The sequence below is a fragment of the Mustelus asterias genome, chromosome 6 (genome assembly GCF_964213995.1).
Source record: "Mustelus asterias chromosome 6, sMusAst1.hap1.1, whole genome shotgun sequence".
In the NCBI taxonomy this organism is placed as follows: domain Eukaryota; kingdom Metazoa; phylum Chordata; class Chondrichthyes; order Carcharhiniformes; family Triakidae; genus Mustelus; species Mustelus asterias.
Genome location: NC_135806.1, coordinates 108,651,622 through 108,678,131, shown reverse-complemented (window position 1 = coordinate 108,678,131; position 26,510 = coordinate 108,651,622). Strand labels below are relative to the sequence as shown.

The window sequence follows — 26,510 nt, the reverse complement described above, 5'->3', positions numbered from 1 at the left end:
AAGTGCTACACAAAAGAAAAGGCTTTCTTTTTAAATGTTCTTGTAACTATGTGCTAATTACATTTGAGTAGATTATTCCTTAATACATATATAACATACAAAATAAAATCTGATAAAAGAGAGTGCATTAAGCTGCTTCAGTGAGACAAGAGATGCTGACCAGAATAAGAGCAAGAAATTCCCCAGCTCATGAGTTTGGAAATGTTTGGATATTAGAAATCCAAAAGTGAAAGGAAACAGAACTAAAATAGAAAATCTGACAATACTACTGCAGTATTCTGGATCATCAGCTATATATAAACAAACAATGTTTTTGCATAAGTAGTGTTACTTGGGGGAGTTGAAACATGCTGAAGAACCAAATTACATTCTAGTATGCCAATTGTACATTATCATGTCTGTCAGAAAAAATATAGATACAATTTTGTTTTCTCATTCATAGGATGTGAGCATCAGTGGCAATGCCAGCATCTGTAAGGTTTTTAACTGTCCATGAGATGGTGGTAGTGAGCTGCCTTCTTGAACCATTATTGTCCAAGTGGTGCAAGAGAGGGGAAGCCAGAATTTTGACCTGGCGATAGTGAAGAAACACTGATATAGTTTCAAGTGAGTATGGTGTATGGTTTGGAGGGGAACTTGTTGGCGGTCTGCTGCTCTTGTCCTTCTAGGTGGTCGAGGCTGTAGGCTGCAAGATGCAGTCGAAGGAAACTTGGCTAGTTGCTGCATTACACCTTGTAGATAGTACACACTAACACTGTGCCCGTGATGGAGTTAGCGAATGTTTAAAGGTGATAAATAGGCTGCGATCACATGGGTTGTTTTGTCCTGGATGGTGTCGGGCTTTGAGAATGTTGCTACAGCTGCACTCATCCAGGCAAGTAGAGTAATATTCTTGACTTGTACCTTTTATACCCATTTTAGTAAGTTCATTATTAACATTAAATAAATTTGCATTAAAAAGTTTATTCATTTGTCAATAGTCTCTCAAAGTAATTGATCAGACCATGCATCTGACAGTAATTCAGCAAGCTTGTTCCAATTATCACGCACTTACAAGCCTCAAAATAATGCAATGATAATGCACTGAATTTCTATTTTACTAAATTTTACTTTAAAGCTAACCTTTGTAAGTCAAGCATTTAAACAAAATACCCTTCTTTAATATTGAAATGTTTGGTCATTTTCATCATTCAATATTTTATGCTTGTTCAGTATTTCTAAAATTAAGGTTTGTAAAGATTCATTCCACTATGCAATAAATACAGTGCAGAAATTATTTTGTGGATACAATGAGTCCCCTGAGAGACCAACCCCAATACGTAGAACTACCATCCCTCTTAATAATTCTCTGGGACCAGTAGCCTGACCTAAAAGCTAAAATTAAGCAATGCAATAGAACAAATTCTGAAGAGTTGCTTTATAAACTGGCCGACACTTTTCTGCCAATAGCCAACACACAATATTACTAATGCAATTAATATATTCTTAGCCACAGATATATTTCAAACATTCCTAATCAGAATAATACTCAACAAATTAAGCATCCTACAAAATCACTATTTGAGTTACCTGTATTTTCCAGTAAAGTTTTTGGTGTGTTTGGTCTATTAATGATATCCACCAGCTGGTGCAAGACCATGGGCACGTAAGGCTGCATTTCAATCCCTAGTGAAAAAATAAAATGAGCGGAGTGAAGAGTTTAACCAATTAAAGGCAGTTCTTCACTCATTGCGTTTTAAAATTCTACACATTTGTTTTAAGAAATCAGGTGTAAACACAAAGTGCACTCAGGAATGAAGAAAGTGAAGTTGGAAGGAATTTTACTTCATTCCTCCTCCCCTGCACCTTGCCCGGGAGAAAGTGAAAGAAAATATGTATTTTTCAATCAAAGTTAAGACAAAATATAGATAGAAAGCAGCAAGGAGCAGCAATAAAATACCACAGTACTTAAACTATTTTACTCAGTACATAACTGATCCAATAGTCCATTTCATATTTCAGTGACTTAACACTGTTGTTTTACAAGTTCAAATTACATGTGACGATTTGGAGGAGTCTAAATTTTTTCTAAATGACCAAAATGTTACCCAATCCATGGTGAAAGAGGAGATAATTAATATACTAGAAGGATTTAAAATTGATAAGATATTCGATAGGTTGTCTATATTTAAAGTTGATAAAGCACAGGGCCTACTGAGATGCATCTAAGGATACAGGGTTAAGCAATGGTGCAAATTGCAGAGGCACTGGCCTTGATGAGGGCAATGTTGTTGATATGGCGTACATGGACTTACAAAGACATTTGATACGGTACCTCAGAACAGAGCTGTGAGCAAACTTATAGTTCATGCAATAAAAATAAAGGACAGTAGCAACATGCTACGAATTTGGTTGAGTGACAGGAAACTGTGTAGTGGTTAGTGGATGTTTGTTCCAGCTGAAAGGAGGTTTGTAGTGGAGTTTCACAAGGGTCACTCTTGGGACCTTTGCTCTTCCTGACATATAATTCAACCTGGCCCTTGGTTTACAAAGCACAATTTCAAAATTTGCAGATGATATGAAACTTGGAAGCACAATGAACTGTGAGCAGGATGGTATAGAACTTCAAAGGGACATAGTTTATGGAACTGGTGGACAACTGGCAGATGAAGTTCAATGTGGAAAAATGTGAAGTGATTAATTTTGGTAGGAAGAACATGGAGTGACAATATGAAGGATTCAATTCTGAAGTGGGTGCAGGAGCCTTGGGTGTGTATATGCACAAGTTATTTAAAGTAGGAGGACAGGTTGAGAGCGCTGTTAATAAAACGGAGTATCCAAGATTCAGCCTTAGTTTTACAATTTACCAGGACACTGATTCCAGGCTGGTTTAAGTGAAGCCCAATCCCAAGGAACAGCTCCCTCTGATGGTTTTAGTTTTTCTTTTTTCACTTTCAGAAGTCAGCTGTTCATCATTCTGATATTCATAACTGCTCCAGGGATGTTTCTTTACTTACCCCGTTACGAGACTCTTTGGCTTTGCAAAGTGTGTTTCATTTAATTAAGTTAATAGATTTAGCTCACAATGTTAATTCAAAAAGGTTAGGGATCCCTCTTAGTTCCGACGGGAGGAGCAAAGGGTGGGGAATTAGGACTAGCTAAAGTGTTCTTGCAGAGAGCTGTCAGACTTGATAACCCAAAGGTTTTATTTCCTGTGATGTAACCATTCTATAATTCTATTCACTCTAACAGAGACCATTCTTTTTGTTCTTCTCTCAACCTTTCACCTGCTTCATAACTGTTACAACTCTAATATTACCCATTTCTGATAAAAGGTCATCAACCTGAAACATTTACTTTGCTTCTCTCTACAGAAGCTGCTGAGACCAATTTCCAGCAATTTCTGTTTTTATCCGTCTTTCCCCAGTACTAGTGCCAGTGTCCCATGAATCAAAATCTGTCTCCCACACATTCTGAACATACATTTAGTTCAGATTTATTTATTCCAATTCACAGGTGGTTCAGACCAGTTAAAAAGTATTGTGTAGTTTTGAATAAGCCAGAAGTTTGTTTAAATCATTCTTTGGGATATGAAAGCCATAGACAAGGCTTTATCAGAAATGGGTAATATTAGAGTTGTAACAGCCAACATTTATTACCCATTCCTAGTTCCCCTTCAGGTGACAGCGTTGGGCCGTCTTGAACTGCTGCTGTTTGCAGTGATAGTACATTCATAATGTCACTAGTTAAGGAGTTGGAAGATTTTGATATGGAAGAAATTGAGATAGATGTCAAGTTAGTATAGTGCAACTTGGAGATCACTGTTTCTCTGTATCTGCTGCACGCATTATCTTAATTAAGACAAACACAGGACATGGCGGACAGAGTATTCTTTGTCGTCCAGTACTTCCCCGGAGTGGAAAAGCTACGACATCTTCTCCGGAGCCTTCAACATGTCATTGATGAAGACGAACGTCTCGCCAAGGCCATCCCCACACCCCCACGTCTTGACTTCAAACAACCGCACAACCTCAAACAGACCATTGTCCGCAGCAAACTACCCAGCCTTCAGGAGAACAGTGACCACGACACCACACAACCCTGCCACAGCAACCTCTGCAAGACATGCCGGATCATCGACACGGATGCCATTAGCTCACGTGAGAACACCATCCGCCAGGTACATGTTACATACACTTGCAACTCGGCAACGTTGTCTACCTGATACGCTGCAGGAAAGGAGGTCCCGAGGCATGGTACATTGGGGAGACCATGCAGACGCTACGACAACGGATGAATGAACACCGCTTGACAATCACCAGGCAAGAGAGTTCTCTTCCTGTTGGGGAACACTTCAGCAGTCACGGGCATTCGGCCTCTGATCTTCGGGTAAGCGTTCTCCAAGGCGGCCTTCACGACACACGACAACGCAGAGTCGTTGAGCAGAGACCGATAGCCAAGTTCCACACACGAGGACGGCCTCAACCGGGATCTTGGGTTCATGTCACACTATCTGTAACCCCCACGACTTGCCTGGGCTTGCAAAATCTCATTAACTGTCCTGGCTGGAGACAATGCACATCTCTTTAACCTGTGCTTAACCCTCTCTCCACTCATTGTCTGTACCTTGAAGACTTGATTACCTGTAAAGACTCGCCTTCCAACCATTATTTTGTAAATTGAGTTTGTGGCTTTATAGCCCTGTTGGTGAACTGAAATCCCACTCACCTGATGAAGGAGCAGCGCTCCAAAAACTAGTGGCTTGTGCTACCAAATAAACCTGTTGGACTTTAACCTGGTGTTGAGAGATTTCTTACTCTCATTATCTTAGCCAGTGAAGGCTGCGTGTTTAAGAGCTGTTGAAGTACCCTTAGCAACTTGCTGCAATACATTCTTTAAACAGTGCACATTGTGGCTTCAGTATTACGAATCACCAAAAAGGATGCTCTGCCTATTACAGAAATAGACAAAGAGACATATTAATTTCAGTGTAGGTGTGATGCTGGTATATAAGCTGTACATTCCAACAAAGGAGGATTGTATCAAACAATCAGTTCTACCATTGGACAACACCTGCTAAACACCCCGATTGTGCTAACAATTACGCTGAAAGCCAATTTAAGATTGTTAGTCAGACTCAGTATGGCTCACTTACACATGCGAGAAGTCACGTGTTCACACACAGGGCCTTATCCTTTGCAGATAGAAGGAACATGTGCGTATTTTGCAATTTTCTCATCTGAACTAAAGTTTAGGAAACAGTCTTTGGCCAAGGCATTTCCTTCCAGATGAACCAGGGATCGCTCAGTTTGAATTTGCACAAAACTGGGCAGCTAACTGCTCCATACTACGTTCTCCATGGCAATGCCTCCACCAGCATCCACTTGTCAACCAATGAGCACTCTCTTTTTATACAGTATAAGACGTTGTTCCCTGTTAGTTTGGTCATTTCTTGTGAGCTATCCTGATAAGTGCAAGATGAAAAGTTTAGACAGCAAGTTTCTCTTTTTCAGCAATACTCAAATTCGGTACAACTAAACGGCTAAGTGTAGGGATTAATATACATCGAGTAGGATGCCAATCAAATGGATGGTGTCGAATTTGAGCAGCCCCAACTTCATCCATCCAAAGAAATGGATAATATACTATCACACTTCCATTCAAGATGTGCTTTGTAGGTGGTAAAGAAGTATGGGGAGTCAGGTGAAGAGACAAGTACTGCAGTTGTGGCCTGCTTTATTAGCCATGATATTTATGTGGTTGCTGTAGTGGTGTTATTAGTGTCATTTCCCACCCATTGTTGATGACTCCCTCCATCAATCTGTTGTTCATAGGCAGTAGGTTCAGTTGGATTGGCATTTTTGTAGATTTGATATATTAGGCCATTTTCCCTAATGCCAGGTGGATGCTAGTGTTGTAGCCGTGGTGAAATAGCTTAGCTAAGAGTACTTCTACTTCTGAGCACTGGCTTTTTGCACCAAAGGAAGGATGCACATACATGTCTAGAGCACACAGTTGTTTCTGGATATCATGTGACATAAAGTGAATTGGTTGCATAAAGGCAAATGTTGTCTGACTCTCAGAAGGATCCATTTGGCACTTGTCGCTGAAGATTCCTGCAAAGGCTTCAGCCTAGCCTTTTGCATTCATAATATGAGCTCAGGCATTGCTGAGGCTGAGAAAGTTCCGGAGTCCCTCTCCTGTTAGTTGTTTAGCTTTCCAACATCATTCACAAATTAATCTGGCAGAGTTACAAAGCTTTGATCTGGTCCATTGGTTATGAGATTGTTTAGTTCTGTCCATCTACATCACCCTGTCCTGTTTAATTTGCAGGTAATCCCATGCTGTAGTTTCAACAGGTTGGCACCTCATTTTCATAACTCTCCTCATTCTGCTCTGGAACCAGCATCAGTTGTCTGGTTTGATGGTGATGAAGGAAGAGGGATGTAATCGCCCAAGTCACAGCTCGTGGTGATGTACAATTCTGTTGCTGCTTGGATACAAATGAGAGCTGCTAGATTTGTTCTTAATTGCACAACATCATAGAATTGCTACCGCGTAGAAGGAGGTAATTCCCAATTAATACACTGATATTTCCACATAATAGGGTGTGTCCTCAGGTGTGAAGATGGAACTTAATCTCCACAAGAGTTGTGTAGTGGTAACTACTGCCATTGTTGTCAGAGACAAATCTGCTAAAGGTAGACTAGCGAGCATGTGGACAAGAGGTAAATCCTTTGATTTGGTTCTCTCACTGGCTGCCAACTGTCTTCCTGCACTCAACGAACTTTGTCAGTTGCGGCAAGTGGTGATGAACATTGAAGCCCCGACAGCCCAGAGAATGCTTTATGCCCTTGTTACCCTTGGTGCTTCCTCCAAATGTTGTTCAACGTTGGGTACTGATTCATTAAATGTGGGACTGAGGTAGGTAATCATCAATAGGCTTCCTTATCCATTACTTTATCAAATCTAAAATCAATGCAGCTTCCCTCAGCCACTCATGTTTCCTGGAAGACTAGTCCAGATACGTAACCACTTTGCTACCACCCCTATATTCACTAGCTTATCAAGGATGAGAAACTTAATGTATTGAACGGTTTACACTGCAGCACAGTAGGGCAAGGATTTTTTTTCCCACAAAATTATGACGTCTTTGACTTGTGTATACAGGAAAACAATTCTGATTGGAGAATGGGGGGGGGGGATTCTTTAGGGGGGGGAATTCTTTAGATGAGGAAAGCGGTTAAGAGCATCTTATTTATGACCAGAATGGCTGCATCAGAGCTGTTACAGTGTGAATGTTTTCCAATAGAGAATAGAAAAGGCCACTAATCTTTTAGGAAAAGTGAACAAAAATATGAAGCAGAGGGGAATGCAAGATTAAAGGCAAGAACAAGAAAAAGGAAACTAGCTTTGGATTCCTCTATCAAGGAATCACCATAAGGAAAGCGGTCAAATAGCCTCCTTTTGTGCTGAAAATGAATCTTTCTCATCAAATTCACAGCTTGATGTACATACATCAAATACTAACCCATCTGAATGGAGATCTCTCCTATTGCCCATGTGGCATTGTTACAGACTGAAATAAACTCTGGGTTCAGATTAGTTCCAAGAACTGGCATGAAATCAGCTGTAAAAAGAAACAAAGTTGAAGTCATAGTCCAATTAAAAATATGCCACTATATGTACAACAAAACATGCTTCCTGTCATTTATTTTCTCAGCAATCAATTTCGCATTACCCGAATAGTAAAACAGACAAATGAATAAAGAAGACATTGCATACCAATGCAAGGTTTCACATGCTGAAAACAGGCCTTTGTTAAATCACCCAACAAGGCAAATGAACTCTGTCGTACTTCTGGCATCTTATCCTATAGTTAAGGGAAAAGAAAATCATAGTTTTGGTTTCTTTTTGGGAGTTAAAAAAAAAAAGTTTTAACGGAACATTTACTTACCTGCATACACTGGTACATTAACGATAAAATATTGCTCCGTGCTACCAGCTGTTCAATACTTCCTCCAAGGCCTTCAGCCAGGCCACTCAGTAAATCAAGTGCCACAATCATAAAATCTTTATCCGGAGCCTCACATTGGTCAGGCTGAGAACCATGCAACTGCAATACAAGGACCAATGATAAGTACAGAACAAGAAAACAGAATAATTTGGATTATAATAATACCGATCTGTCTTGGACTATATACGCCCAGACAGTTATCTGTTGATACCAATCTAAATGTATACCTAAATGTCAGAAAACATTACTCCATTAACCTAGTCTTCTCTTCTATTTCTTCCAATCTTGGCATTGCACTGCACCATGACCCACAGACCTTCATTAAGACTTTGTAAATTTTAAAAAAGGAAAAGGATCAGCCCAAATTAGAACTGATGTATTGAAAAGGGGCCCCAATACTTCCTGACCGCAATTATTAATGTTTTACGTTTATTTATTAGTGTCACAAGTAGGTTTACATTAACACTGCAATGAAGTTACTGTGAAAAATCACCTAATGGCCACATCACAGCACCTATTTGAGAACACTGAGGGAGAATTTAGCATGGCCAATGCACCTAGCCAGCATGTCTTTCGGACTGTGGGAGGAAACAGGAACACCCAGAGGAAACCCATGCAGACACGGGGAGAATGTGCAGAATCTGCACAGACAGTGACACAAGCCAGGAATCGAACCCAGGTCCATGGCATTGTGATGCAGCAGTGTACAACTAAGGTGGTAAACATTACTTATTTAAAATTACTACTGCATATTGAATACAAGAACACAACACAAGAACATAAAAAATAGAAGCAGGGATCCAGCCACCACTACTCTTTGGGCAGATAATTCCAGAGATTCACCACCCTCTGAGAAGAAATTTATATGCAGCTCAGTTTTAAATGACCTCTCCTTTATCTTGTAGCTTTTTTCATTTGTTCAAGACTCTCCAGCTAGTGAAAATATCTCACCATCTACCCTGTCAAACCCCCTCAGGATCTTATATGTATAAGATTACTTCCAAACGCCAAAGAATGCAGACCCAGATTATTTAGTCTCCCTTGATAGGACAACCCTCTCATCCCAGGAATTAGCCTGGGGGTGGTTCTCCTTTGGACTGCCTCCAATGTTACTATATTTTTTTTTAGGTAAGGGGCCCAAAACCGTATGCTGTATTCCAGGTGAGGCCTCACTAACACCCTGTACAATTGCAACAAAACCTCCCTTTTTTAAACTCCAACCCCTTCGCAATAAAGGCCAAAATGCCATTTGCCTAACTACTTGGGAGGAAACCGGAGCACCCGGAGGAAACCCACGCAGAGAATGTACAAACTCCACACAGACAGTGCTAGCTTTTAATAAATAAGTAAATAAATAGAGTTCATGGAAGGATGAACAAAATTGAGTTAAACGTGTTAGTTTTGTTACAGCAAAACAGCAGGTGCATCAATCCAATTGGTTCAGCTGGTGAAATGTTTGACACAACAACAATTAACCCTATTAGCATAACATTCTATTCTTATGCCCTTTATGCATATATCCAGCTTCCTTCAATTGAATCTTGTACTACTGATCAAAAAAGTCCTTGTGGCAGCAAGTTTAATATTCTAACCACTCACTTGGTAAAGAAGGTCATCCTAAATTCTCCATTGGATTTATGGGTGACCATCTTATGTTTATATAACAAACTATAATTTTCTTGGAAAATCTATACATAATATTACAATACTTGCCATAGCTTGGGAAAGAGTCTTTTGAACGAGATTTACACAACGCTGGTAGACAGGTTCACAGTATGGAAGAAAGCCAGACTGCAAAGCAGTGGCAACAGAAGACAGGCACTATAACACAAAACATATTAGATTTAATATAATGCTATTTCAGGTCATGCAATGTATAAAGTGAAGCCTTCATTACAGCAACACTGAAAACAAGACATTCTAAATGACTCAAGTTATCCCCTGCAACGTAATTTTAGAAAGACAAGTTTTAAAAGTAGCCAAAGATTATTGATGCATTATGGTGCAGCCAGTACATTAGGAAAGGATTATCTCCAGAAATCATCCATTCATTTGTAATATCATATAACATTTATAATTTTAAATAATGTTATCTTTCAAATTAAGTGCACCAAATTACATTTGCACTGGATACCATAATGAGAGAATTTAATCAGCATAAAGGAGACTATTTCCTGGATATATCACCTGGAAGACCAACATTAAAATAAAATCTTATGTTGGCCACAGGTGGTAAAAATTGAAAAGGTGACAGAGGGGAGAGTACACATACAGGCACTGTTGCAGCATTAATATTTAGAAATTCAATGAAAAATCTGTACAAAAGCATGTTTATTCTGTCAAAACATAGCAACCAGCTAAGAGCATTTTTTTCAGACATAAATGAGCAAGTAGAGTTTTGAAAGTCCATGCCTTCCTGCAGCAAACCAAAATCCTCAGAGGTAACTGCACTCTTCTACTTCTGGCCTCCTGAGCACCCCTGGTTAGTGGCCATGACTTCAGCGGTCTGGGCCCCAAGCTCTGGAATTCCTTTGCTAAAACTATCTGCCTCTCTTTCCTCATTTAGGAGGATGCTTGAAATTTACCTCTTACCAACTTTTTGATAATCTGCCCTAATGTTTCCTTGTGTGGTTTTGTCATACGTTGTTTAATAATGCAAGTGAAGCACCTTGGGATGGGTTAATATATTAACGGTGTTATACAAATTGTTGCTGTTGCAGAAGGAAAATAAGAGAAGCATAGAGTCTAACTTGTTATTTGGGATTGCTCATTAGATATATTTCTTTCTTGCATCAACAACCATTTTCACGAATGATAAAAATAGATGCGGTGAAAACTGATTGACAAGATTTAATGGATAGGCGGCCTTGTCCACATGGCTTGCATCTTAAGTTGCTAACGGAAACGGAGGTGGAGATAGTGCAAGTGTTTGCCATAACCTTCCAATCTTCTATAGATAAGGAGGAGGTACCAAAGGATTGGAGATAGACAAACCTGTCTGCAAGAAATGGTGTTAGGATATACTTACTAACTACACAGACCAATCAGGTTATCAATGGTGGTGATGGTTTTAAAAACAATATCTAGGAAAACATTAACAGGCATTTAGGAGGGGTTTGAGTGAATTAAGGAGTCTATGGATTTGTAAAAGGTAGATCACGTTTGACGAATCTAACTGAATTTCTTGATATAGTAGGGTAGGTTGATGAGGAAAACGCTGTGGATTCTTCTACATGGATTTTAAGATGTCCTTAGTTATCAAGGTTGAGGCTCATGGAATAGGAGGGTTGGTGTCAGCTTCACGATAGAAAACAGCGAGACATGATAAATGATTGTTTTTCAGGCTGGAAGATGCTGGCTAGTGCTGTTCCACCAAGGATCAGCGCCACGACCACTGCTTCTTTTGATATATTATAAGAGTAAAATTGCAAAGTTTACCATTGATTCCAAACTTGCAGGAATGGAAAACAGTGAAATTATACCAATCGGCTGCAGAAGGATATAGATAAGCTGCAGGGATGAGTGTGGTGGAAAACGAAAAGATCTGAAAGGTTTTGTGACAAAGGATCATGTAATTTTGGCACTTTTGACAATCTATAGTATCTGCTTCTAGGCCATTTTAAACAGATTAAATCATTAGACAGAGTGAGTGGAATCATTAGTTTTCCCTTTATCTTCTATTATGGTCCAGACTGTAGACCAATGTATTGTTAAATCACCAAAGTAACCTCATCATTCAATGCTGTTAGTACATGTAATGCAGGTCTTTTTAAATTATTTGGCAGCATGTGGGTGTAGCTGGCTAGGCCAGCATTTATTGATGACCCCAAATTGTCCTCAAGGTGGTGGGAGCCACCTTCTTGAACCATTGCAATCCATGTGGTGTAGGTACACCCACTGCTGCAAGGAAGCAAGTTCCAAGATTATGACCCAACAAAAGTGAAGGAACTGTGATTATAGCTCCAAGTCAGCATGGCATGTGGCTTGGAGGAGAACTCACAGGTGGTATTGTTTCCATGCACCTACTGCCCTTGCCTTCTAAGTGGAAGTCGTCGCAGGTTTGGAAGCAACTGTGGAAGGAGCCTTGGTAAGCTTCTACCACTGTACTCCATGGTGGTGGAGGAAAAAATGTTTAAGTTGATGGATTAAGTGTGCTGCTCTGACCTGGATGTTGTCAAGCTTCGAAAGTGATGTTGGAACTGCACATTCAGGCAAATAGGGAGTAATCCATCAGGCTCCTGGCTTATGCCTCTTAGATAGTGGACAGACTTTGGGGAGTTAGCAGGTGAGTTATTCACTGCAAATTTCCCAGCCTCCGACTTGCTCTTGCAGCCACAGTATTTTTATGTCTGGTCCAGTTCAGTTTCTGTCACAGGTAATCCCCAGAATGTTGATAGTGGTGGATCCAGTGATAGGAATGCCAGTGAGTGTCAAGGGAAGATATTTAGATTCTCTCTTGTTGGAGAATCATTGCCTGGCATTTGTGTGGCACGAATGTTACTTGCCACTTATCATCCATCCCAAGTCTGAACGTTGTCCATGTCTTCCTGCACATGAACGTGGACTGCTTCAGTATCTGAGGAACTGCAAATGATGCTGAACATTGTGCAATCAGCAGCAAACATTCCCACTTCAGACCTTAATTGTGGAATGAAGGTCATTGATGAAGTAGCTGAAGATGTTTGGGCCTAAGGACGCTACCCTGAGGAACTCCTACAATTATATCCCACAACGAGTATGAGATGACATCCATACTAAAAATGATGGAAAATTAATGTTGCTGCAATTGGAGTTCTGTAAGTAATCAGCTTGGTTGCAGTTTGAAACTATAGCAGCAGGTTAATGAAAACCAAGGGCGTTTTCAAATGTTTTAAACCACTGCGCAGGAGACGCAGGGAGGCCCATGATTGAGTTGTGAAATCCAGAGTCATGAGGTCTGTGCAGAAATTGGAGGATCGCTTAGCCAAAAGCTAATGGAAGGATTCCCATGAAGTCTTGCACCTTGGAGAATGCCAGGACACTGAAAAGAAATCAGAGTGAATTCCAGACATCTGTGATATATCTTTTCAGTTGGTATTCCAGGAAAAGTGAACAAATCTTAAAAGATTTTAAGATAAGGGAACTCTTGGGGGCAAATAGGAGTTTATTACATAAATCTTTGTAAGCAATAATGTTAAATAGGGTTTACTTTGTTTAATTTTTTTGATGTACGCCAAAGATTGATTTGTTAAAAATGATCATGGAATTTTGTGGTGCAGTTCTGTTGGTCAATGGCTGGGTGTTAGAACTTCTTTAATATTAACAGGATTGTAATACCATGAACAAATATATAAAACTCTTGAAAATTAACATGAACCCACACACCAGCAAAAACAAAACAGAAATAAAACAGCATAGTAACATTCAATACGTAATTATTAAAGTTAATGTATTGTAGATCATATAATACATATCCATATGAAAATGTGTTTTTGAAGTACTTTGTAAAAAGGTTATTTTACATAATCATGCCAAACCCTTCATATTGCCTTGTGACAGACGACTCAGTGAAGCCCTTCTCCCCTTCACTGCCCATACACACACACATTCAGCCCACAAGCCCTTTCATGGCTGGCCCACCATGACTGAAAACTGTTGCTGATTCATTATCATTCAAGACTTGGGCTTTGGTGCACCCTCGTAGTTAACTTGTTGCACTGTGTCAAAGAATGTCAATTATTATGCCTCTTTTGCTCTATTTTTCAAGAACTCTCATTCATGCTTGATTCAAAGAAGAACTTGCATTTCAAAAAAAATGTACAAGTTTGAATCAGCAGCAGGGAAAAGCTGTCAAATTAAATTTATAATACTGATTAATATAAACAGGATTGTTCTGAGTCTATTTCCGAAACATGCTGATTAATGAATACACTTTTCACAATAACTGCATGTTTGATTCTCAATATACTCATGTTGTATTGCTTAATAAAAGATTCTTACATCTTGCAATGAACAAGATTGCAACATCTTACATTTTAAAGCTAATTACAAGGGATATTTGATGAGGTGAACATAAACATGGCAGGTTTAGATAAGGCAGACAAAGAAAACCCGTTCCCATTCACTGATAGGGTTAAAGGACTAGGGATATAATTTTTTTTTAAAAAAACAGCGAGTGGTAAGGACTAGGAAGTTGATGCTTACAAGGGTGCTGGAAGCAGAGATTATTAATGCTCTGAAAAGGAAATTGGTTGGGCACTTGAAGGAAATAAAGTTTACAGGGTTCGAGGGAGTCAGCAATGACCAGATGAGCTGAATAGCCTTCTTCTGTGCCGTAATAACTATGACTTCATGAGTATTATCAAACAAGATTTGATAGTAAATAAGGAGATACTGGGACAGGTGACCAAAAGCCCAAAGAGGTAGGTTTTAAGAACATAAGAAATAAGAGCAGTACTAGGCCATTTGACTCCTCAAGCCTGCTCTGCCATTCTACAAGATCATAGGTGATATGACTGTGGTCTTAACTCCACTTTCCACTTTGTTCCCGATAACCTTCAAGTCCTTTGTACCCGATAACCTTCAAGTCCTTTGTAGATTAAAAATCTGTCAAATTCAGTTTTGAATATATTCAATGACCCAGCTTCCACTGTTGTCTGCGATAGAGAATTCCAAATATTAACGACCCTCAGAAGAAGTTCTTCCTCATCTCAGTGTCAGGTAGGAGGCTTCTTATTTTGAAACTGTACTCCCTAGTTCTAGGTTCCCTTACAAGAGGAACATCCACTCAGCACCTACCCTGTCAAGCCCCTTATAACCTTTTGTCTCAATAAACACTCTCACTCTTCTAAAATTCCAATGACTATAGACCCAAGCTGCTCAACCTTTCCTTCTCAGAAGACAACCCACTCATCACAGCAATCAACCCTGGTGAGCCTTCGCTGAAATGCCTCGAATGCAAAAGTGAACATCTCCCTAGATAAGAAAGTCAAAGCTGCATGGGGGTCTCACCAATACAGATGCAGCAACTTTCCTACATTTATACCCCATCCCCCTTGTAAGAGGGCTGACATCCTACTTGCCTTCCCATTACTTGCGATACCTATAGGTTAACTTTTCCGTGATTCATGTAAGAGGACATCCAGATCTCTTTGTGCATAGAATTCTGCAGTATCTCTCCATTCAAATAATATACTGCTTTTCTATTCTTCCTGCCAAAATGGACGGGTTTATATTTTCCCCCACACTAACAGCCACATTTTTTGCTCACTCACTTAACCCATCTAAATCTCTTTGCAGACCATGTCCTCCACACAACTTGCAATCTTACCCATCTTTGTCAGTAAATCTGACTACAGTACACTCGGTCACATGATTAACTTCATTAGTATAGATTAATTAAGACCCCAGCATTGATCCCTGTGGCACTTAACTACTTAGCTTGCAAACCCAAAAACAGTCTATTTATCCCAATATTCTGCTTCCTGTTCATTAGCCAATCCGCTATCCATACCAATATATTCTCTCCAATACCACAGCAGGGAATAGAGGGATGCGGACCAGGGAGGGGCAAAAGATCTTTAGTTTAGAAAGGGATCATGTGTTGGCGCAGGCCTGGTGGGTCAAAGGGCCTGTTCTTGTGCTGTATTGTTCTTTATTCTTATCTCATGTCACCTTTTGTGCGACATCTTATTGCAAACCTTTTGGAAAGTGAAATACACTATATCTACTGGTTTGCCTTCCATCCATTCTGCATGTTACATCCTCGAAGTAAACTCCAATACATTTGTCATAAAAACATGTTGACTTTACTTAACTGTATTATGATTTTCTAAATATCCTGCTACTACTTCCTTAATTGTGGATTGCAGCATTTTCCCAATCAGATGTTAGGTTAACTGGCCTATAGTTTCCCGCTATCTGTGCCTCCTTTCTTGAACAGAAGTGTTATGTATGTAGTTTCCAAACTGCTGGGAATTTTCCAAAAATCAAAGGAATTTTGCAGGATTAATGACCAATGTATCCACTATCTCTACAGCCAGTTCTTTTAAGACGCAAGGGTTATCAGGTGACTTGTCAGCCTTTAGTTTTCTTTGTTTTTCTCTAGTGACAGTGAATAAGTCAAAGAGGTGGAGAGAGTTAGGGAGGGAGTTCCAGAACTTAAGTTCTAGGCAGCTAAAAGAAGGGCTGGAGGAGGTACAAGTAATTGGGAGAGACAGGGCCAGAAACAGATTTGCAAACAAAGGTACAGACCAAGGTCTCAGATGAGTTGAAGCAGGGTAGAGACAGCAACATTAAGATAGTGAAATATGCTGTTTTGGGCAAGATGTACCTCTTGCCCCCAGGGTGCAAATGGCCTGGTTCAGCTTCACACAATGGCCAGGAATCGTATCAGTAGTCAGGGAATGGAGTTTGTGGCATCAGTATTCCCAGTGTTTTTAGTTTGAGGAAATTTCTGTTCATCCAGTATTGGATATTGGACAAGCAACATGACAAAACCCATTTCCTAGATACAAATGTGCTATGTCAGCAGAGGCTTCTGAAATACAAGTTTGACCAAACTTTGAGCTGGAAAAAGGACATTTGACATTTAAACATGAAACTGAGCTTCTTGGAAGTTAACTTTAGCAATGGAGGTGTGGCAATGAATAGAGCCCCAAACAGACAATGAGGCCAAGAACATCAATAGAGGAATAGGACTAAGGATGAATCCAAGAAGATGCGGTTGTTAACTAGATTTGAAAGGAAATGGAGAAACTACCTCTGACAAACAAACGACTCCCTAACACTCCAGTGAGCTTCCAGTGTGACTTGAGCCACAGAGACCAGGTTACCATAACATTGCAAATAGATCAAGATATCAGGCGTAGAGCCTTTTTTTTAAAAGAACAGAATGAAGGACATGATTGAAATAAGTTGTAGGCTCATAACAGGAGGAAAAGGAGATAGTATGAAAATTTTCACATCAGCTAGAAATCAATTAATTCACGGACAGAAAAAGTATAAGAGCAAAAGCAACAGTTGAACTGAGATTAGTAGTCAAGAATTGTCAACTATTTCAGTTTGTAGACTTAAACTGCCAAATAAAATTGGTTTACAGTGTGTAGCCTATGGGTTTTTCTGTAATTGATTGATTTGAAATAGCAATTTGAGAAGTCCAGTGAAAATTAGACTGAAATTAGGATAATGTTGGGTTAGTAAAATTATCGAATGGGGTAGAGGATTGCTAAGCGATAATTTATTCAAAGGAATAAGCAAAAGTTACAGCAAAGGGAACTGGCATTCACAGTGATCTGGTCAGTAAAAGCCATTGCTGGTGATGTACAGTGAAGTTGTATTTAATATTGCTCAAAAAGAAACTGACAAGTCCTATAATCAGGTTAGGAGATTACTGGAGACGATCAGTGGAGTTGCAGATAATGACGAGGATTGTTAAAGGATACAACAGGATATAGATAGATTGCAAACCTGGGCAGAGAAATGGTAGAGTTTAATCCGGACAAATGCAAGGTGATGCATTTTGCAAGATCAAATTCAGTTGCGAATTATACAGTAAATGGCAGAATCCTTAGCAGCATTGACATAGGGGGATCTGGGCGTACAGGTCCACAGATCCCTGAAAGTGGCAACACAGGTGAATAAAGTGGTCAAAATGGCATATAGCATGCTTGCCTTCATCAGCCAGGGCATCAATATAAAAATTGGCAAGTTATGTTACAGCTATACAAAACTAACTAGGCCACATTTGGAATATTGTGTGCAGTTCTGGTCACCACACTATTGGAAAGGACATGGATGCTTTGGAGAGGGTGCAAAAAAGGTTTACCAGGATGATGCCTGGTCTGCAGGGTTTTAGGTATGAGAGGTTGGATAAACACGGATTGTTTTCACCGGAAAGATGAAGGCTGAGGGACAACCTGATAGTCGTCTACAAAATTATGAGCGGCATAGATAGGGTGGATAGTCAGAGGCTTTTTCCCAGTGTGGAAAGGTCAACTACAAGAGGTCATAGATCCAAGGGGACGGGGGCAAGTTTAGGGGAGACATGTGGGGAAAGTCTTTCACACAGAGGGTGGTGGGTGCCTGGAACTCTGCGCTAGTGGTGGTGGTGGAAGCAGGCATGTTAGCAACGTTCAAGGCACATCTTGATAGACACATGAATGGGAGGCAAAAAACGACCGAAACCACGTATGGGCAATAGGTTGCAGGTCTAAATAAGGATTAAGAATCGCCGCAAGCGTGGTGGGCCGAAGGGCTTGTACTTGTGCTGTATTGTTCTTTGAATTTAATGACAAGGGCAAGTTATTTTTAACCAGGAGAGATCGAAGCTCGATAACAAAAGCAATCAAGGTAACCAGTCAGGTCAACAAAATTTGTATCTTTGCACTAGAGGCTACAATGAAAAGTTTTAAGGGAAACTACAAGAAGTAAGGCTCAAAGAAACAAATCCCAAGTTTAAGGAAGAAAAATGAGGGTGGGAAAAGTAAAAATACAAATGATCAAGATCCAATAAGTGTTGCATTAAAGCAGAATAAACCTTTGAAAAGTATCTTCAGTGTCAGGTGCTGTATTAAGTGCTGATTTTTTGAGTCCGACTTGCAAATGGTTTATGATATCCATAAAGAAAAAAAGCAACTGGCTGTGTCATGGCACTATGTTTGAAGAACAATATTCTCAACGGGACCAGTTCTTCTAAACCCATGGGCAGGGGATAGACAGCAAGAAAAAAAACTCAAAGTGGCAGGATGAAAGCAAGATTTTTTTTTAAAACTTGTAACAAGAGGCAAAGTAGAATAGCAGTAACGTAGTAACACAATTGCAAGGGACATGACAACCATCCTAGAACACAAACATCCACACGCTCAGCTAAGTCAATGATTTGTCTACCTATTTCATTAAGGTCTACCAAGATAAATATTCTTGTGCAAACAACATTGAAGCTCTACGCACCTCAAGCAAGGGAAAAAGATCTTTGTCTTCATCCTTCAGCATATTCCATTTCTGAATGAGAGGAGGCATCAACATTTGAATGTATTCCTTGTGAGAAAGACAAAGATGGTCAATTTTACTGCTTTACTGAAATATTGTAAATTAGTTGACATTAAAAAACACCTCAAATGAACTGCTAGAATTATAACAGAAAATTAGCGCTAAACAATTATCACAAAAGATTTTCTATACTTGGAACAATTATGGCCCAGATTTTACAGACTAAGTAATAGTATTATCAGCACCCATCATTTTTCATGAGAAAATCACACCAGATGTGTGCAAGCAAGCACTAAAATCAGGAAGGTGCTGTCAAGTTGCCTTAACCAGCCCGAAGCTTTGCCATAACTATTTCACTGAGATTCAACATTTAGATATGTGGAAGGCTGTTAAGTTGGGAGTTACTCTTTTGTGGACTATGGCTAATTACTTCCTTACATTTTCTGGCATGATTAATGGGCAAGGAATTTCCTACTCGACACTAAGTACATTTTTAATGGCATAGTATGTCTTAATTACTACCAAACCACTCTGGCACTGAAAATTTACCTTCCTAAGTACGGAGTCTTATTCCTTCATATTTTAATTATTGCTGGAGATTTTTAAAAAAACATTAAAAATAGTTTTCTTTTTGTTTTACCTAATCTCTCTCAATCCCATCTTTCTTTCTCTTTAACTTTCTGTACACGATTTGATGTTGAATTAATTGATTCAATATTGAATGAATTATTCCAACTTACAACTCTCTGGTTTAGACTCTGTGCATCTCAGTAAGGACTCTTCATTTTGATTGGTTAAGGAGATGCACAGTTGCTTGACCTGACAGATCTCTCTCTAAAAGGCAATGCAAAACGTTTAACGTTTTGCATTTCTAATCACCAGAAGTTGCATTGCAAAAGCCCCAAGAAAGTTTGTGGGGAAGTAAAATGAGGAGCTAAGGCCATCCATTCACGACTGACACCAAAATCCGGACCACTGTTCTAAAGTTTCAGTTTATGTTAACTTTTATGTTAATTTGGCTTATTCAGAAAAGATTTCTATAAATTTATAGTAACAAGGAGTAGGCCATTGGTCCTTTGAGCCTACTCCACCATTTAATATGATCATGGCTGATTCTCTATCCCACTATCTCTCCATATCACTTGATGCAATTAAAATCTAAAAAAAACTTCCTTAAATATTTTCATTGACTTGGCCTCCACAGCCTTCTGTGGTAGAGAATTCCACAGGTTCATCACCATTTAAGTGAAGACATTATTTCTCAACCCAGTCCTAACTGAGACTGTGTCCCCTGGTTCTAGACTCCCCAACCAGGGAGAACATCCAGTCTATCCAACCTTGCTAGAATTTTATACGTTTCGATTCCACATATTTCAGAAAGGTTTTGAAAACATGCTCTAGAAACTCTTTGATTGTTCAGTGAAGGGACATGGCAAAGTTGTTTGCATCACTACAGGAGCAGGAGAAGATCTACAATGGAGTAAAGGGTTATGTGGGGACAGGCAAAAGAGGGGAGTTGAGGCCATGATCTGATTAGCCATGATCTTATTGAATGGCAGAACAGGCTTGAGGGGCCAATTGGCCTCCTCCTGCTCCAATTTGTTATGTTATGGAATTGACAGCAATTTGGATATTTTCAAAATTGGAATCATTGACAATTACAGAAAGAGTAATGGAAGCTCTTCTAAATTCAGTGTTTGTGACATTTAAACCAAAGACAGTGATTCTGGAAAACATTTGATCACGAGCACAGGAGTAGATACTTTTGTTAATGTACATATGAACATATTAGGAGCAGGAATCAACATTTCGCCCCTGCTCTGCCATTGGGTAGGATCATGGCTGATCTGATTGCGGCCTCTACTTCCCTATGTATCCCCATACCCTTTGGTTCCCTTGTTAATCAAGGATCTAAATCAGCCATATAAGTATTCAATGGCCCTGTCTCCACTACTCCCTGGGGAAGAGAATTCCACTGACTAAATGATCCTGAGAAAAAAAATTCTCAACTATATTTAATTTTCGTTTATTCTTTAAATTTTACATCTTAAAACCTTGATGTTTAACCTGTGTTCCCTCGTTTTAGTCTCTCCCACAAGTGGAAACATCCTCTCAGCTTCCACCCTATTGAGTCCTGTCAGATCTTGTATGTTTCATGAAGATAGTCCCACCTTGTTCTAAACTCAAATGGGTACAGGAACAACCTGTCCAACCTTCCTTCATAACCCCTCCTCCCAGCAATCAATCAACTGAACCTTTTCTAAACTGCTTCTAATGCAGTACTCTAGATGTGGTCTCACCCAGTGCAACTGTAGTAAATCTTTCTTACTTCTCGGCCTTTTGGCTAAGACCAAGTGTAGTATCGACACACCGTACTTGGTTGAAGTCATTAAGTTACATTGTAGCTTCATTTGAAGTAATTTTTAAAAGTGGCATCTCGGCCTTTTGGCTAAGATGCAAATAGATCAAGCCTTGGAGGAGGTGCAATGCCTACTCCAATCAGCTTGGGTCATGTAGATCAAGCCCAAGTCAGGAGGTGAGAGCCCTGTCTTGTCAGCTTGGATCTGGAATGTTTCACTTGATGAGACTCTGAATTGGACTCGATTGGACTGAATTTGATATATAAACAAAAAAAAAATTTTCTTACTTTTATATTCCATTCCCCTTGCAATAAACATCAACATTCTATTTGCCTTCCTCATCATTTGCTATTCATGTACGAGGACACCCAGATCCCGCCATACTGCAGATTTCGGCAATCTCATGCCAGTTAAATAATAAGCTGCTTTTCTATTCTGTGCACAGGACAGATTAAATAGAGTGCAACGAGAACAAACCTAACATTTTTTAACACAAGGCTAATAAATGCATGCGTAACAAATTTTAAATTAACCAGTAAAACAATCTTGTAAAAAATCTTGTGCAAAATCTGGACGAGTACCAAAACAGTACAGTACCATATCATAGTGACACATTTCAACTTACTAACAAATAGCTAGCTTAAGTGAATCGTGTATGTAATTTACAGCACAGAAACAGGCCACCCAACCTAATTGCCGATGGTAATGCTTCACACAAATCTCCTCCCATTCCTCTTCAACAAACAATAGCTGCTCAATCATCCAATCCTTTAGCCTTCATGTCTATATCTAACTTCCCCATAAACATATCTATTATTTACTTCAACTATTCCCTGTTCCATATTCTAGTCACTAATTTATTAGAGATAATCGTATATTTATGGTCCTGAGTTTAGAGCAGTCCACAAGTGGAATCATCGTTCCTACCTCACCCTATCCAATCCTTTCATCTTTAAAGGCCTCACCCCTCAATCTCTCTTTTACAGAATAAAGCCCCAGCCGTTCAGTCTTTGCTGACTTCTCTGTTCTAATAACTTAAGATAATTGATCATACTGCAGCATTTTTTTCCCCTTACCTGCTTATTTAAATGGTGCCCTACTGAGTCAGCAAGGGTTCCAATAGCATCATACAGAATTAGAAGATTTTTATGTTGATATTTATTGAAAGCAAAGACAAGTGTATCAAGTATGTAACCAAGGTACGGCACCAACTCCGTGCAAGCTTCTTCCTCTAGGGTAGCAAAAGCACTGGAAAGCAAATAAATTAGTTATATTTACATTTTTGACTTAAACATACTTAGTCTTTTTGCACAGAGACCACTAAAACTCAGGATACTTTGAGATAAGAATTTATGGTGCATCAAAAAAATGGGATTTGCAATCGCAATGTAAATCTACACGTCATCAATAACTTAAATTTATTAAATACACAATATATAAAAGAATGTTACTCAGAGCCAAGACACATTAAATCAGAAAATACTTTTATTTACAGCTCAAATATTGTAATGCTGCTGCTTCAAATAGGCACTCATTCACCTTAGTAATAAAATCTGGACTCCGACGTCTCTTTGGATTGTTTTATCCTCTAGTTGTTTCAGACCTTAAGTCCACACATCTTAGGTGGACATCTTTTGTTTTCACTAATAGCAGCAGGACCATAATGCCAAAGCTCGAGCTGAACCTAATGTAGTGCTAGTGGCTGAGATAGGATGCTCCATGGGAAATCACTGGCTGCATGATTTCAGCTGAAGTAATGGTTGGAAATTACAAAGATGGTTTCATCCCTGTGGCAAAAAAATCATCAACCACTGGAATCTATAATCCTGCCTTCAGAAAAACATCCACGTCAAGTGGGTGGCACTGTGGCAGAGTGGTTGGCAATGCTGTCTCACAGAGCAAGGGACCCAGATTCAATTCAGGCTTGGGTGACTGTCTGTATTGAGTTTACACATTCCCCCCATGTCTGTGTGGGTTTCCTCTGGATGCTCTGGTTTCCTCCCACAGCCAAAGATATGTAGGTTAGAGTCTGCGGGACTAGCAGGGTAAACGTGTGGAGTTACAGGGATATGGCCTGGGTGGCACTGTTGTTGGCGCAGGCTCAATGGGCTGAATGGCCTCCTTCTGCACTGTAGGGATACTATGATTCTATTCTAAGTGGAACTATCTAGTGACAGAAGTATTTTTTGTGGGTAATTCTGTACACATCATTAAGAATAGTTGAACCTGTGTGGATTCTAGGAGAGACCAGTCTCAATTGAAATCTACTTCTGAACTGTGGAGCACCTGTCACATGGCTAAATAAAATACATAACAGAAAAGGCATTTTAATAAGTCAATAGAGTCTAATCTAACTGTTAACTTAAATTTGTATTTTTTTGTTGAAAATAAAATTATCCAAGGCTTATTAAGACGTAGAACACACTACACGAAAAAGGGTGGTGAAATCAGATTTCAAAGGAATTTTAAAAGGCAAATGCATTAATTTGCAGAGCAATTTGCATTAATTAATGGGGAAAAATAAGGTTGTCAGATGAATTAGACAGCTTTCGAATGCTGGCACAGACGACGGCCCGAGTGGCCTCTTTCCGTGCTGATGCTATATGTTTTGAATTAAACAATTTCAATGAAACACAACAACATAAAACATCAGAGCAATTACTGGAATTTTCTTAAGTGTTATAGAAGGCAAAATTCAATCATTTCACAGAATATTGGGATAGCACATTAAGTCCATAGATATTTAGCGAAAAACAACTTGTACGTATACAATGCCATTAATGTACTAAAATGTCCTAAGGCATGCACAGGGTTATTAAAGCAAAATTTGACTAAGCTACATAAGGTGATATTAGGGCAAGACGTCAGAAGGTAGGTCTTAAGATGTGCCTTAGAGGAAAAAGGCTGAGCGTCTATAAGGGGAATTTCAGAGTGCAAGGCTAGACAGTTGCAGCCACAGCTACCAGTGGCAGAGCAATTAAATCAGGGATGTTCAAGAGGCCAGAATTAGATGAGCATGGATAACTCAAAGGGTTGTAGCACTGGGTGGAGAGTACAGAGATAGGGAGGGATCTGAAAATAAGGGAAGAGATTGTAAAATCAACGCATTGCTTAACAGAAAACTAATGTAGATAAGAACGTAAGAATTAGGAGCAGGAGTAGGCCATTTGGCCCCTTGAGCCTGCTCCGCCATTCAATAAGATCATGGCTGATCCCTTCATGGACTCAGCTCCACTTACCTGCCCGCTCACCATAATCCTTAATTCCTTTACTGTTCAAAAATCTATCCATCTTTGCCTTAAAAACATTCAACGAGGTAGCCTCAACTGCCTCACTGGGCAGGGAATTCCACATATTCACAACTCTTTGGGTGAAGAAGTTCCTCCTCAACTCAGTCCTAAATCTGCTCCCCCTTATTTTGAGGCTGAGCCCCCTAGTTCTGGTTTCATCTATCAGTGGAAACAACCTCCTGTTTCTATCTTATCTATTCCCTTCATAATTTTATATGTTTCTATAAGATCCCCCATCATTCTTCTAAATTCCAATGAGTATAGTCCCAGTCTACTCATAAGCCAACTTTCTCAACTCTGGAATCAATCTAGTGAATCTACCCTGCAACCCTCCCAGCGCCGGTATATCCTTTCTCAAGTAAGGAGACCAAAACTGTACACAGTACTCCAGGTGTGGCCTGACCAGCACCTTATACAGCTGCAACATAACCTCTCTGATCAACAATGATGAAGAATGAAGAAGAATGAAACGCAAGGAGACTTGGCGCGAGTAAGGACATGGGCAGAGTTTTGGATGACCTCAAATTTAGAGGAAAGAATGTGGGGGGCCGGCTAGGGGTGTATTGGAATAGTCCAATTTAAAGCTAACAAAAGGCACTTCTCAATTGTGCTGAGGATAGAGGTCAGGCAACACGATTGAAGTTAGAAATAAGGGATGTTTGGGATAGCCAGATGTGTGGTTGGAAGCTCATTTTGGGGTCATGTATGACACTCCGGTTGCCAACAGTCTGATTCAGCCTCAAACAGTTGCCAGGGAAAGGGAGAAGAAGTTGGTAACTACAGTCAAAGATATTTCAACACAATGTTAAAATTCAAATACTTACTATTTGCACAATATAACATAAAATCTGTAATGACATCCCAAAACATTGTCCAGTAACAAACCTGCAGGCAGCCTCTTGCACTCGTTTATTGCTGTCCAAGATACGCTTCAGCAGTTCAGTCATTAATGGCTTCAAATAGGTATCTGGGGGCTGGCTTACTACCCAATGTGCATAGCGGCTGAGTGTCCAACAGGTTATAGAACGCACAAGAGCTTTTTTATCAGACAGGCACTGAATAAGGTGAGGGATAAGCTCTGGCAGGTAAGGGATCATACCCTGCATGCAGCCTGTTGAACAAAGTTAAAAAATATAAACTTTGGGGAAAATTTCCACATCCTTTTAGTAAATCAACTCAGAGCTCTACAAATAAAATTTATGGTACACAAGAGTCAAAAGATTTAACATTTCTAATATTTTCTTTCCAGCAATCTATACCCACTGCTGGACTCTTCCAGACCACTGATTATTCAGTATCACATAGGTTACTGTTCCTAAGATGCTGTTCCTCTCTGGAGGAATTCTCCACTTAGCTCAGAGATAAAGAATTGCAGCTGAAAATCTGAAGTCATATAACCAACTCCTAGTTTTAAATAAAATGATATGCAGCACAATCTAATTATAACTATCCAACAAATTCTTCTAGCAAGTTGTTCAAGTTATAATTTAATTGAAACATTATTTCAAGAGAAAGGGCCTATCCAAAGTTAATTGCAAAGGAGTTACTGAAAGTGATGCATTTACCAATTTTGTGCTTGTTAGCTAAATTACAACTAACAAGTAAACATGATTTAACATTTCATTGCCTCCATCATGATTCTTTATGCTACACATGGGGATGTTTGCTGATGACTGTATAATGTTTAGTGCCATTTGCGACTCCTCAGATACTGAAGCAGTCCAAGACCAAATGCAGCAAGACCTGGACAATATCCAGGCTTGAGCTGACATGTAGTAACATTCGTACTACACAAATGCCAGGCAATGACCATCTCCAACAAGACAGAATCTGACCATCACCCTATGACATTCAATGGCATTAGCTTTGCTGAATCCCCACCAAGAACATCCTTGG

The 26,510-nt window shown here is 39.5% G+C and overlaps 1 protein-coding gene and 1 non-coding gene across 2 annotated transcripts in view; one reads left to right on the top strand and one right to left on the bottom strand.

Moving 5' to 3' along the window:
- The window catches only part of tnpo1 (transportin 1), a 120,872-nt gene that overhangs the window by 21,377 nt on the left and 72,985 nt on the right, over positions 1 to 26,510 (bottom strand). Inside the window, exons 13-20 of the mRNA XM_078214894.1 lie at positions 25,500 to 25,725; positions 22,401 to 22,572; positions 18,926 to 19,012; positions 9,710 to 9,817; positions 7,937 to 8,095; positions 7,765 to 7,852; positions 7,511 to 7,609; positions 1,570 to 1,665 (exon numbers count right to left, since the gene is read on the bottom strand). Coding sequence (XP_078071020.1) covers positions 1,570 to 1,665; positions 7,511 to 7,609; positions 7,765 to 7,852; positions 7,937 to 8,095; positions 9,710 to 9,817; positions 18,926 to 19,012; positions 22,401 to 22,572; positions 25,500 to 25,725 — 1,035 coding nt within the window. The remainder of the gene's footprint in view (positions 1 to 1,569; positions 1,666 to 7,510; positions 7,610 to 7,764; positions 7,853 to 7,936; positions 8,096 to 9,709; positions 9,818 to 18,925; positions 19,013 to 22,400; positions 22,573 to 25,499; positions 25,726 to 26,510) is intronic.
- On the top strand, positions 21,289 to 21,477 carry LOC144495378 (U2 spliceosomal RNA). Its single transcript, XR_013498243.1, has one exon. It is a non-coding gene; the product is annotated as a U2 spliceosomal RNA (small nuclear RNA).